This window comes from Parambassis ranga, chromosome 3 (assembly GCF_900634625.1).
Source record: "Parambassis ranga chromosome 3, fParRan2.1, whole genome shotgun sequence".
Taxonomy (NCBI): domain Eukaryota; kingdom Metazoa; phylum Chordata; class Actinopteri; family Ambassidae; genus Parambassis; species Parambassis ranga.
In genome coordinates this window covers 659,589-674,120 of record NC_041024.1, presented here as the reverse complement: position 1 = coordinate 674,120, position 14,532 = coordinate 659,589, and the positions used below count along the sequence as shown (strand labels likewise).

Sequence of the window (14,532 nt, the reverse complement as noted above, 5' to 3'; positions counted from 1 at the left end):
GGCAGCCGGCAGGAGGAGGACGGGACACCGCGCTGCACCTGCTCCAACTTCTCCTCAACTTCTCGGTGGAGTTCAGCCTCAGTCTGACGGAGCCATGCGGGTCCGTCCCCGCGCGTAAAGCGGTGCGGCTGGAACTCTGAGAGTTTCTACACCAGTGAGGGGACTGCACACTGAAGTGACCCGGCCCGGCCCGGCCCGGCCTGGCTCGGTCCGTCAGCAGAGCGATGCCTCGCCCCGGGAGGAACACGTACAGCGACCAGAAGCCTCCGTACTCCTACATCTCCCTGACGGCCATGGCCATCCAGAGCTGTCCGGACAAGATGCTGCCCCTCAGCGAGATCTACAAGTTCATCATGGACCGGTTCCCGTACTACCGGGAGAACACGCAGCGCTGGCAGAACTCCCTGAGACACAACCTGTCCTTCAACGACTGCTTCATCAAGATCCCGCGCAGACCGGACCAGCCCGGGAAGGGCAGCTTCTGGGCGCTGCACCCCAACTGCGGGGACATGTTCGAGAACGGGAGCTTTCTGCGGCGCAGGAAGCGCTTCAAGGTGGGCGGCATGCAGGCCACGGACCCGCTGGCCCCCAGCAAGCCGCAGGACGCCGCCCACTACCTGCAGCAGCAGGCCAAGCTGCGGCTCAGCGCGCTGCACGCCGCCGCGCACCTGCCGCAGATGCCGACCGGATACAACCTGAGCTCCGTGTCGCAGCCGTCCGGCTTCAAACACCCGTTCGCCATCGAGAACATCATCGCCCGGGAGTACAAGATGCCCGGCGGGCTGGCGGCCTTCTCCCCCACCGGGTACCCGCTGCACAACCAGCTGACCCCGGGCTGGCCGCACATGTACGGCTCCGGCATGATGGACACCGCGGCCCCCATCTCCATGGCCGCCAGCGACTACTCGGCCTACGGCATGCCGCTCAAGTCCCTCTGTCACAGCGGACAGACTCTGCCCGCCATCCCGGTGCCCATCAAACCCACGCCCGCCTCAGCGCCCGGCCTGCCGGGGCTCCCCGCGCACATCCCGGCGTTCCTGGCGAACTCTCCGCAGTCTCTGAGCCCCACCTCCCCCCAGACCGGCCGGAGCAGCCCGGCCGCGCCCGGAGAGGCGCTGCAGTCCGCCGTGACGGTGCACTGACGGCGGGTGACCTCTGACCTGTTCACAGCGAGCACCGCGTCCCGTCAGAAGGACTGCCGGTGCAGAGCAGGAGCCCCGGAGCCCGCAGAGCCGGGACCGGATTTTGTAGAACAATCAGACTTGAGTGAAGTTTCTGACGCACTTTGTGTAGATGTTTTTATGGCGGCCTGTCTGTGTTTGTACCGCTGCATGCTGTGTTTTCTCTTCATGAAAGCATGAACACAACGGACACACACACACACACACACAGTTCAGTGAATTTCCGTTAAAACTTTAAATTCTAATATTTAAATCTTCACCTCTAAACGTGTGTGTTTCCTCTCACTGACTGTCACACATGGTTAATGTTGTGTACATGTGTTAAACTCTCTCTGCATACTGCAATTTAATTATTGACATTTTTTAAAGTTACAAACAGAAACAGTAAAATCAGATCTTCATTTAAATCAAGCAGCTTCTGTTTTTCTTCAGACGTGTCATTTTCAACGGAGCACAGCTTTGATTATTTCCTCCAGTCTGAGCTGCTTTTTCTGTTCAGGAGATTTGATTTTAAGCAACATGGTGGAAACTGAGAATGATCTGAAACCGCTCCACGCCTCCGTGGACGCTCACGCCTCTGAGGCAGGTTCTAGTTAAATGTCTGCTGATGTCTGTAAAATCCTACAGTGTAACCAGGAGGAGGACATGAGGACAGGAGGAGGACAGGAGGAGGACATGAGGAGGACAGGAGGAGGACATGAGGAGACATGTCTTGGACTTTACATCATACTGTTTCTCGCCCACATGTGAACATACTGAGCTCACTGAATGTGTTTATGAAATGAGGTGGCAGACTTTCAAATTATGAACACACACAGACACACACACACACACAGCAGTCTAAATGTTAATAAAGGTTTCAGATGTGACTGCGGCTCTGTTCGGTCTGTTCAGAGGTTTGAATCTTTTTTTCATCTTCTTTTGTTTTTTATTGTTGCTCCTCTTCCTCTTCACCTTCATCTTTACAAACCTCAGTGAGATGACCACACACTCACATCAGAGTGTCCGGGGGACGTTAGACGTGACGGAGCCTGTTTAAAATGTGTTGGAGGAAGTCTGAGGAGTCGCTGTGATAAACCGATGTCCTGACTCCTCACAGCTCACTGTTGATGTGTTGCTGTTTGTGTGCAGTGTGTCGTTGTGTTGTTACCGTCAGTGTGAACAGGTCCGCTCAGCACCGCCGGCACGCCGCCACTCCTCCGTTGCTCCATTGGTGGGCCTGAGGGTCCACAAGGCAACATGTAGCAGAGGTCAGAGGTCGGAGGTGTGAACCTGGTGGTGCTGATGATGTAGTCATGTGACCATGGAATAAACAGGAGACACTAACTTCCTGTTTGGACGTTAAACACTTCACTGCTGCTCTGTAACACACAGTTAGTTCCAGTGTGTCCTTGAACGTTTAGCTAAACATTTGTTTTTATTGTTTTTCATGCACTTGAAAGAACACACACACACACACACACACACACACACACACACACATAAAACAGCAACAACACAATAAACCTGCAGGGATTACTAATCTGCTGATGGTCAGCGCTGATAGAAATGAGATTTATTTCCTCTGTGTCTGCTGTGTTTGTGTTGTGTTGTCATCCTTTGCTGCCGTTAGTGTGTGTGTTTTCTGCAGCTGCGGTGTGCTGAGCTCTGTTCAGGTCTCACAGGTTTCGTGGGTCCGCTCGTTGTCAGACGTCTCAGGTTTGAGGCAGAGTGTGACGGCGCTGCGCTGTGTAAACACAGGCCGCTCTGTGCTGGACGGGCAGCGGGCGGCGGCAGGGATTAGCCAGCGAACGCCTCCCTGGTGCCCGACACAATGCTGCTCCGTCAATGCGTGCGGGTCTTTGAGTGTGTTGCCGAGAGACGCAGACTGTTACCATAAAAATGCTGGTCCCTGAACGGGCCGCCGCCGCCCTCCTGAGCTCTGTGACCACACACAGCAAACCAACCATTTACAGCAGAGCAACAAAAAACACAACACAAACAAACGACACACACAACACAAACAACACACACAACACAAACAACCCACACAACACAAACAAACAACACAAACAACACACAACACAAACAAACAACACACACAATACAAACAACACACACAACACAAACAACCCACACAACACACACAACACACACAACACAAACAACACACACAAACAACACACACGAAACAAACAACACACAACACAACACAAACAACACACAACACACACAAACAACACAAAACACAAACAAACAACACACAACACACACAACTTAAACAAACAACACACAACAAACAAACAACTCACACAACACAAATAAACAACACACACACCAAACAAACAACATACACACCACAAACAAACAACACACACAACACATGACACAAACAACACACACAACACAAATAAACAACACACACAACACAAATAAACAACACACACACAACAAATAAACAACACACACAAACAACACAAACAAACAACACACACAACACAAACGACACATGACACAAACAACACAAACAAACAACACACATAACAAAAACATGGACTCAACCGTACAGGCGGTGGGAAACAGGAAACAAACAGGAAGTCCTCAGAGAGCAGCTCTGACCTCTGTTTACACAGCCAGGAAACGTTACTACATCAATAAGTGTTAATGATCCGTGTTTACAGCCCGATGACACGATCAGGATCAATCACAGAAAAAAATTTTGTTGCTGCATGAAATTTGGATTACTATCAGTCACTTGATTTACAGTTCTGTGTGTGTGTGTGTGTGTGTGTGTGTGACCATTTATCAGTCAATAATCATCATTGATTAGGATCGATCACTCAATCACGGAGTCCTGATCTGATCGGACAAACAGACTGGTTTAGTCTGTGGGTCTGTGGGTCCAAAGCCTGATCCACTTGAACACATTGTTGGAGCGTCTTGGAGGCTTGGAGACTTCACAGGACCAACATGGCTGCAGGAAGACCAGAGCAGAGACCCACGATGGACAGATACACCATCATCAAACCTTAAACCCATGACGTGTTCATGATCAATCACTTTGATTGATAGAAGACGAAATCATCTTACAGACTGACGTTTGTGATCAATACCATAAATAATGTGTAGCGCAGGAATGCGCCCCCTGTGGCTGAGTGAATGTAATGCATGGACCCGTCGTTCAGTGAGCTCAGACTGTAACATAATGAGCTCGTCATATAAAGATGATGTAAACCTTGTTTCCGGCCTGGTGGCCTCTGATTGGTGGATGAAGGACAGCGGGCCTGACAGCTGAGTGTGGACCTGTCTGAGACGCCACAGATGTCTCCACTGTGGACTCTCTGCTGGTTTCAGTCCACTGAACACCCAAATATCACAAACACACAGTCTGTTGGACACCAGGTGCTCGCCGCTCGCCGCTCGCCGCTCACCGTGCTGTAATTAATCATGAGGGCCTGGCTGCCATTTGTGTTGGCTAATGAGAGACCTGAGGGAGAGGCGTGACGCTAATTAATAAAGTGCACAGACGATCCTGTGGAGAGAGATCAGACTGAGGCGGAGAACAACACGCAGCAACGCCGCCATGATGATGGCGATGATGACACAAGCGACACATGTCTGCTCCACACTGACGCTTCAGATGATGAAACGCTGTGAAAGCAGGTTCAATAACAAGTCGTCAATAAGACACGAGGAGGCCTCAGCTTCATGTTCATGACCTGCCTCAGGATGACGAGGCGCTCAGAGCGGCAGGGCCGCAGGCCGGGAGCTCCCAGGATGCATCTGGGTCAGTCACCAGCAGGACGACAAAGATCAGGCGGGAAGGTTCCGTCATCAGCTGCTGTTCATGATGCAGGTATAAACCTAACGCTGTTCACCTCCAGGAGGAAATGGTCAAAGTTCAGGTCACTGTGACGTCATGATGTTCAGCAAAACAACTGTTATCACACAGAGCAGCAGGCTACACCCAGAGTTAGTACGTTAGCATGTTAGCACTTCCTGTCCCCTCAGCGTGTGCGTTGTTGTGGGTCTGTGGCTAACATGAGCTCCGCAGGTGTTTTCCTGATGACGGGCTGTTGTTGTTTATTTGTTGTCTGTTGTTGTTTGTTTATTGTCTGTAATACAGAGACAGATTAATAGTCTCAGGGCTAAAGGTTCAGCTAAATCCAGGTCAGGTCAGGTCTGTAAGGGTTAATGGCTGCAGTCAGGTGAGCGGCACCCGGGTGTTTCCTCGGGCGCTGACCGACCCCTGTCCTTATGTGGAAGTTTTCCTGTTCAGACTCCACCATGACGCCTCGGGGCTAACGTGGCCATTCTAATCATTCTTTCCTCCTGACGATAATCTACGACGCCTCGTCGACCTGCCCCGCCCCCTGCCCCCAGCCCCGCCCCCTGTGAGTGCTGTGCTGCTGCGCGACACCTCGGCCCGTTGGAGGCTTTGAAGTGTGGCTGTGAGGTGTGAGTTTACGGTGCAGATAAGATCCCTGATGGGCCGTAAATAAAAACGCTGCAGGCGCAGAGGGCTGATCAGCCACATTCTGCAAACACGAGGAGAGACAGCGTGAGCTTTAGCTGATGATAGAAACATGTTCAGATGAGACACCTTAAAGATGGCCGACACCGCCCCCCTGAACAAAACACAGCATGGCAGCGATGGTCGGCCGTGAACCTCACGCGGTCCTGCCGCCATCTTGACTGCCTCAAAGACATTTGTACATTTATCATTTTCTGTTAGCATTGAGCTACATGTGACCTTTGACCTCTTCATACAAAGTTCTGCAGATGATGTGACAGTAACGACCTTCTCTGCTCCTTGATTCCAGGGTCAGCAGGTCACCTGCAGTTTACGGCCCGTCCACCCACCTGACGGCTGTAGGTCGGCTCCTCCCCGTCATCACCGTCAGGCACAGGTGCGTTATGGGAAGGCGGAGCTGCCTGCCACAAACCATTTAGAGGGCATAGAGGGGAGGCGGGGGGAGGTTAGTGGGTGTGTGAAAAGAAAACGACACTAATTCATTGCCCCCCCCCCCCCCCCCCCCCCCCCCAGGTTCCCAGGCAGCGCCATGCTCAGCAGCATTCTTCCTCCCCTCCTCCCCTCCTCCTCCTCCTCCCACGACTAATTGTCAGACATGTGGGGGAGGGACCTGCTGCTGTGCCAACAGCCAGAGAGCAGCTCAGCTAATCAGCATCACAATAAACAAACTAATAACCAGGAAGCAGAGTCAGAGCCGGACCTGAGACCTGAGCAGGGGCGTAGGAAGCATTAAAAATGTGTGTGGGTGATGAAAACAGTACATTAGTATATTATGAAATATAATAATATGAAGTGATTCTATTGTTATATTATATTTGAACAGGTCGTTAAACTGTTTGACCTACAGAAGTAAAATATGGACTCAGTGACTGTTTCAGAGACAGATTCAACTGAAATTGATTTTAAAAACGGTGACAGAAACTAATTCCAGGTGAAACAACAGTTCTGTCACTGGAGGCACTACACTGATGATACAAAGGCCTTCTCTCATTTACAGACAAAACACTGGCAAATCTCCCTCATGTCCACCTGAGAGAGTTTCCCCGTCATCACTCACCTCAGCAGCAGAACTTCCTCCACGGCCCGACATGATGGCCCTGCCTCTGACTCCCTGTCAGTACCAACCTCAAAGATCAAGAGATGGAGAGACTGTGCTGTACTTTTAATTAATAACCAATATAATAGAAATAGAAATAGAAACCAATATAAGTGTTAAGTTAAAAACAATATAAGCTCTCATCAATACAAAACATATTTTGTTTGAACAGTTTCAAAAGGTTGTTGGACCATGAACCAAACTGAAACCCTGAAAATAATACTGACACTAATCTCATTCCTGCAGCTTCAGCTGGGTTTAGCTCAGGTTCCGGTACGCAGCTACTGAAGCGGTGTGATGCTGTGTCCTAAAGAGTCGGTCTGTCAGCTGAGGCGTCTGGATCCCAGGTTCAGCTGAGAGCTAAAGCTGTTAGCCCAGGTTAGCTAGCAGCTCAGGAGTTTGTTTCTGACATGCAGCTCCTGGTTTCCGCCAGTGACGGCAGCACAGAGTCAGAGTCCAGCTCAGACCCCTCACATTGCCTGTGGGGGTGCACGTGGATCAGGTTTATGTTAGAGTTCACATTTTAATAGTTCTAAGTTCTCAGCGCTGCTCAGAACCAAGCATGGAATCATCTGCCTGATGTCAGGGTGTATGGAAAACACATGAGTTCCATAAAACAAATGTTTTTTAGTCCATCATCATGTCAAAGGTTAGCCAACATAATACAAACACCAATTCACAGATTATCACTTTAAATTAACAGATTAACTCAGATTACTTCATGAATGTTAGAAAACCAAGACGAGCTCTGAAGTCCAGTTCAACTTGGAAAAGATATGAATGTCTGTGTGTGTCTGTGTGTGTGTCTGTGTGTGTGTCTGTGTGTCTGTGTGTGTGTCTCAGTGTGTGTGTTACTGTGTGTGTGTCTGTGTGTCTGTGTGTGTGTGTGTCTCTCAGTGTGTCTCTGTCTCTGTGTGTGTGTCTGTGTGTGTGTGTGTCTCTGTGTCTCTGTGTGTGTGTCTCTCAGTATGTCTGTGTGTGTGTCTCTGTGTGTGTGTGTGTGTGTGTCTGCATCATTCACAGTGCCACTCAGGGGAGAGCTTGTTATTTGGGTCACACATGAAATCAAACAGCTTCACCTCGAGCTGAGACAGATGATTTATTCAGACGCTGGCAGCCGCTCGGCGCGGCGACAGATTGTGTTCTTGGTGATCTGCCTGACGGTGCCGAAGGAAAGCCGTCAGACGAGGCTCAGCAGAGACCCGGGCATGGAGGTTAGCCTAGCTTAGCTCAGAGACTGGAAGCTCAGGGAGTCAATCCCTCCGTGTGACACGTGAGTGTGTGTCTGTGTGTGTGTGCGCTCAGACACAACATGTTAGTCAGGAGTGTGTGGTGATGGAGCTGCTTCCTGTCTTTGTGTTGATATTATGAACAGCCACAGACCTTAAATCCTTCAGTGTGGAAACAGGCAGGAGAGCTGTGAGGTCATTACCACTGAAGTCCTGCTGAGGTCTGAGGAGCAGGAACTGTTTAGCTCGGGTTAGCTACCGCTGGCGGCTAAAAGCCATGAACTGGCAGAGAGCAACAAAACACAACAACAAGGAAACAAACATCACAACACAGAAATCCAGGTGACGGATGAGATCAGGTGTAGAAGTTCTGTTGGTGCTACAGCTGTGAGGCAGGGAGCTCCAGAGTGGGCGGAGCAGCTCCGGAGTGGGCGGAGCAGCTCCGGAGGAGTGGGCGGAGCAGCTGAAGGGTCCACCTGTCACCTCACATGTCACACCTGTGGATCTCTGTGTGGTTTCTGATGAGGGATGACACGCTCAGTTTTTTTTTGGAACATTACTGAACGTTTCAGCACTCTAACCACGGCCCTGTGGAGCCCATCAGGGTCAAACCTCAGGATACCTTACAGAACGCTGTGAGCCTGCAGGTAACTCACCACGGGTCTGTGCTGAACTGATGGTCTGCTCGTATTGATCAGCTATTGACCAAAAGCAGTTCAAATGCAGTGACTGAAAACCAGGGGAGGGCTCACGGCCTGCAATAACGTCCGCTGCGCGTTCAAGGAAACTTCAGACCTCACCCGGCAACAACATTCTATTCTCTGATTGGCTGGAGGTCTGTAATCGCAGACAGCTGTATGAGCGCGCAGGCCGCGGTCTGCGTGAGAAACGCCACGTGTGGCGTGAGGCCGTGAGAACCTGTTGAGAGGCGTGAGTCTCACTCTCATTGTGAGACTTGAGAGCCCTGGCCTGCAGACAGATGTGTGTGGTTTTAATGGGAGCGGTGACATCACTTCCTCCTTTCATGGTGACATCACCCTGCAGGTAGAGCTCGGCTTGTTTCAGTGTGTGTGGCAGCTTCGGGCCGAGTGTGTCGGTGTGTAAATATTGGTGAGTGGCTCTTTGTGTTGAGCTAACAGACACTTCCAGCTCGCAGACATTCATCGCCGCACAAAGCGCTTCAGTCGCCGCCCTCCAGAGTGGGACGTTTTGTTTGGACAGAATGAACTAGCGGAGCGTCTCCGCCTGCTTTCAGCCGGCTCGCAGCTTTTATTTCATGGCTGCTCCGGGCCTCAATGAGAGTGTCAGCGCTGAAGAATGCCTCCCCCTCCTCCCCCTCCCGCTCCGCTCACCGGGTATCAGTCGCCGTCCAGCCGGCTGACAGCTTCCCCGCCGCTTGGCCCGGCGACTGAAGGGACCACACACGCTCCGCGGCCCGCGCGCCCGGATCATTCTTCTTCTTGGCTTTTGTGAAAGGCAGGATGGCTTTACACCCTCCAGGACTTCCAGACTGATTTCAGGCCTGAGTGTGAAGCTGTCCACCGTTCAAAGACAGCGTCCCACCCAGACCCTCAGAGCGGGGACAGGGACAGGTCTGGAAGCACACGTCACACCTCACGATCTGACAGACTGTGTGTTTCTGTGAGTCACAGCTGTTCCTGCAGGCTAACAGCAAGTTAGCATCTCCAAAAACTTTTGTAGTGCTGTCTGAATTCTTACTGAGAAATTATAGACCCCATATATGCAAAACACACACTGAGGGGACAGGAAGTGCTAACGTGCTAACAGGCTAACACTCAGAACACACACTGAGGGGACAGGAAGTGCTAACAGGCTAACACTCAGAACACACACTGAGGGGACAGGAAGTGCTAACGTGCTAACAGGCTAACACTCAGAACACACACTGAGGGGACAGGAAGTGCTAACGTGCTAACAGGCTAACACTCAGAACACACACTGAGGGGACAGGAAGTGCTAACGTGCTAACAGGCTAACACTCAGAACACACACTGAGGGGACAGGAAGTGCTAACATGCTAATAGGCTAACAGGTGTCTGGACTCCTTCCCTGCTCCGAGTGACGGACAGAAGTTTTCAGATGGTCTGCAGCCTTGAGGCTGAGGCTGTCGCCATCTTTTCCAAATATGGGCAAAGAGGCGGAGCTAAGGCTGGCGGGTGGGTGTGGTCAGAGGTGAGGGACCCTTTGTTTTTGTGGCGTTTAGCAGGATGAAGCCTGCTGCTGCTGCTGTTGTTTTACGCCTGCGGCTCCACCTGGTGCTCTTCCTGTTTGGCGCCGCCTCTGGTGTCAGCGCGGCGTGTTTTACAGCTGACAGTGAAACAGTTTAGTGCTGCGAATCTGTGCTGTCATGAACACAGCGGGCCGCATCTGTCACAGGGAGACGTGCAGTTATCTGTGGCTGAGGCGGGGACATATTTTATCATAATGTGCGGGCCGAGCGGGGCCTTGTACACATCATTGGCTGTTGCTGCTCGGTTAGCTGGTGAAGGTCAGAGTTCCTGCAGCCTTTATGGCTGTTTAACTTTGAAGACGGATCGTGAGGCAGCGGTGGAGTCCATTTATTCCCCTGCTGTCAGTCACTGAGGCCTGCAGGTGGAAGACCTCACTGTCTGTCCACAGAGTGTCTCTGTGCCTCCTCACTCTATCCGTCCTCAGCAGCTCCGCTCTCACAGTGTGTGTGTGTTAAATATTTAATGTGGCTCTAAGTGTTTGCTGGGATTAGACGGCGGCCTGCGGGGGGCTGGGGGGTCCCGCCTTGCTCCTCAGTCTGTCAGTTTAATCTGCTCTTTGTCTCACACTTCTGTCTTCAAAGGCTGCTGGTGGACACGCAGCTCAGCCTGTTATCATCCCATTTAATGGGTATTATCAGCGGTGTTATCATCCCATTCAGTGGACATTATCAGCTGTTTTAATTTATTCATTAGTTACCATGGTGACAAAATCCTGCTGAAGACGACCACAAGAGGTCACAAAGGTCATCTGTGACTTTCTCCGTGTCACTCATCCCGATGGAAGGAAACACACCTTCTGGCAGGTGATAATGACCACTGCTGATGACAGGTGAGAACCCCTCAGACTCGTCTAAAGGAGAAATGCGTGCGGTGTGTTCTGATTGGCTGAGGGCTGGCCTGCCCTCCATGTTGGCGGCTCTCTGTGTTTACATGTTGAACCCGGTTGAACAGAGCTCATGTGACGAGCCGCCCTGCTGTCTTTGTAGTGGCAGCACTCAAAAAACTGACACCCCGGGGGTCTCGGGGGCCTGGGGGGCCGGGGGACGTTGGTACTGGGGGACTGCAGGGCCACGCCTTCCAGCCTCCATATGCTCCAGATACCAAGTCAAACACGGACTCTGTTCTTGGCTCAGTCGCACGTTTGGCAGCAGGCGGCGTGTCTTCCTGACCTATTTCTGTGTGTTACAGTCAGAGCGGCGTTCAGACTCACCGACAGGCCGCCGTGATGCCGCTGTGATGTCATCTGTTTACTGACCAGCAGCATGGACCTGTCTGAGGACAGCAGCTAGCTGTTAGCATCCTGCTGTTCAGTTTCAGCATCTCGTGGTCTTCCGGTGCCGCTCATGCTGATGCGGGTCACACCGTGATGAGGTCATATGACATGATGTCAGAGTGATAAGTACAAACTCCAATCTGACGGTGGGACACACACCTGGTCATTTCTTTGGTTTCAGGCTGTGGCGCTCCGCAGGTGCTCAGCCTGCCCTGGATCTGAACCAGCTGATCACATCAATGAAATATTCTAATCAGTAAGCACCAGTTTCAGCAGATCATCGTGCAGACGCTGTTGAACTCATGCTTTGTAGCCTCGTATCATTTTCACAGCTCAACGTTTCCCTCTCAGAATAAATCCACGCTGTGAGGAGGAGCTGCAGCCTGCAGGCCGCCTGCTCCTCCTCAGATTATCACAGACGCAGCTCTCTGTCTTTAATTTCTCAGATTATATGTTTGATCTGATTAGATTATTTTTTCACCATAAATGTCATCAATTATATGTCCACTGATTCTAAAACAATGACAATAATATTAGTTAAATATAAATATTTACCTTTACATATTGATAATTAAAGGATATTATAACAATAACAATATAACAACAACAACAATAATAATAATAATTATTATTAGTAGTAATAATAATAATTATATAATAATAAATAATGATAATAATTATTATTGTTTAATTATTATTATTATTACTACTACTAATAATAATTATTATTACTACTAATAATAATTATTATTATTTTACTAATAATAATAATAATAATAATAATAGGCCTAATAATAATAATAATAGATTTTTATTATATATTTTATTATTGTTATTGTTACATGTGGCTGCTCCTCGGTGCTCCGTGCTGTCGGAGGCGTGGAGCTTGTATTAAACTTCTTCATGGTGAAGATGGAACCGTCTCTTTCAGATCAGCTAAACAAACATGGCAGCATTAAAGTCTGTCTGCGATATGATTATTAATATTAGGAATAATAACGCCTCCTCCTGCCGTCGTCCCGGCGGAGCTGCGCCTCCTTTTATTACCCCGCGGGGTCATTTAGCAGCCGCCCCGGCTCTCCCCTGGCCGGGGGGAGTCCTGTGATAAATCCTGCCGTGCCCTTCACAGTTGTCGTAGCAGGTCCATAAACAGCATTTATAACAATCTGAGGGGGGGGGGCTCTGCTTAGCATGCAGAACAGATTAAGATGGGACCCGCTGCTTAGAGCCCCGCTCCATCCGTGACAGACAGACGGGCTCATGGGAAATGTTCCGGCACGAGCTGCAGCGACGGCGCTCGCACAGCGGAGGAGAAGAAGACATCACACAGGGGACAGACGAAGACATGTTTTATCACAAAGACATGGTCTTTATTTGTCTGTCTTCATTTGTCCTGTCTTTATTTGTCTTGTCCTGTCTTTATTTGTCCTGTCCTGTCTTTATTTGTCTTGTTTTTATTTGTCTTGTCCTGTCTTTATTTGTCCTGTCCTGTCTTTGTTTGTCTTGTCCTGTCTTTATTTGTCCTGTCCTGTCCTGTCCTGTCTTTATTTGTCCTGTCCTGTCTTTATTTGTCCTGTCCTGTCCTGTCCTGTCTTTATTTGTTTTGTCCTGTCTTTATTTGTCTGTCTTTATTTGTCTGTCTTCATTTGTCCTGTCTTTATTTGTCTTGTCTTTATTTGTCCTGTCCTGTCTTTATTTGTCCTGTCTTTATTTGTCCTGTCCTGTCTTTATTTGTTTTGTCTTTATTTGTCCTGTCTTTATTTGTCCTGTCCTGTCTTTATTTGTCTGTCTTTATTTGTCTTGTTTTTATTTGTCTTGTTTTTATTTGTCCTGTCTTTATTTGTTTTGTCTTTATTTGTCCTGTGCTGTCTTTATTTGTCCTGTCCTGTCTTTATTTGTCCTGTCTTTATTTGTCTTGTTTTTATTTGTCTTGTTTTTATTTGTCCTGTCTTTATTTGTTTTGTCTTTATTTGTCCTGTGCTGTCTTTATTTGTCCTGTCTTTATTTGTCTTGTTTTTATTTGTCTTGTTTTTATTTGTCCTGTCTTTATTTGTCCTGTGCTGTCTTTATTTGTCCTGTCCTGTCTTTATTTGTCCTGTCTTTATTTGTCCTGTCCTGTCTTTATTTGTCTGTCTTTATTCGTCTTTACTTGTCTTTCAGCAGGCCAGCTGTCCTCAGCAGAGAGACGTGTTCTAAAGTACGAGCAGTAGAAAGCTGAGTGATCTGCAGGAACATTATTTGGCTTTTAAAACTTTCCCATCATGCTTTGGGAGATGCGTGTGTCTCTGTCTGCTGTAAACCAGCACATGTACAGATTAGATTAGATTAGATTAGATAATTGTGATGCATAAAATAAAGTTAGCTTCAGCTCTGTGGGGCACTGAATGAATAAAACCTGAGGGCTGGGGGACGTCCCTCTGGGGTCATGTTTACAGTGAACACTGGAGGCGGAGCCTGTGTCTCTGTTTTCCCTCCGTGCTGACTCACAGGCGTCTGTGATGTCTGTGTGACATCATCAAACTCAAAGGTCACTGTGATTTGATTTGATTTTGTTTTAATTACAACGAAAAAAAACGACATAAACTTTATTTATTGTTTTGTTTCAGGTCTGTAAACTCAGAGAAGCTTCATCAGCTGCTTCCCTCCTCCTCCTCCTCCTGCAGTGTGATGTCGCCGCTGTGTGACAGCGTTTAGCTGGCAGCGTCCGGGCTAAACGCCGCCGGAGGACTCCTCACAGGTAAACAATTAATCTTAATTAAAGCAGAGTGTGACACACACTCACACACACACACACACACCGTGCAGGCCATTGTTCTGTCAGTCTGGATGAACAATAAAAATAAATAAATAAATCAGGCTGTGTCCTCCGTCAGTCTGCTGACTGTACGAAGAAAACAAAAGGACGAACAGTCATTAAGTCTGTGCTCACAGCTCCATCACATGCTACATTAAACCTCCACCCTGCTCCACCCACTCAGGTGAAGGTGC

At 49.2% G+C, this 14,532-nt stretch overlaps 1 protein-coding gene across 1 annotated transcript; it reads left to right on the top strand.

The window, feature by feature from the left end:
* The first annotated feature begins 224 nt into the window (after positions 1–224).
* Positions 225–1,142, top strand: LOC114433129 (forkhead box protein B1-like). Its single transcript, XM_028401486.1, has one exon. It carries the CDS (start codon positions 225–227, stop codon positions 1,140–1,142), a length of 918 nt encoding a protein of 305 aa, XP_028257287.1.
* The last annotated feature ends 13,390 nt before the right edge of the window (positions 1,143–14,532 follow it).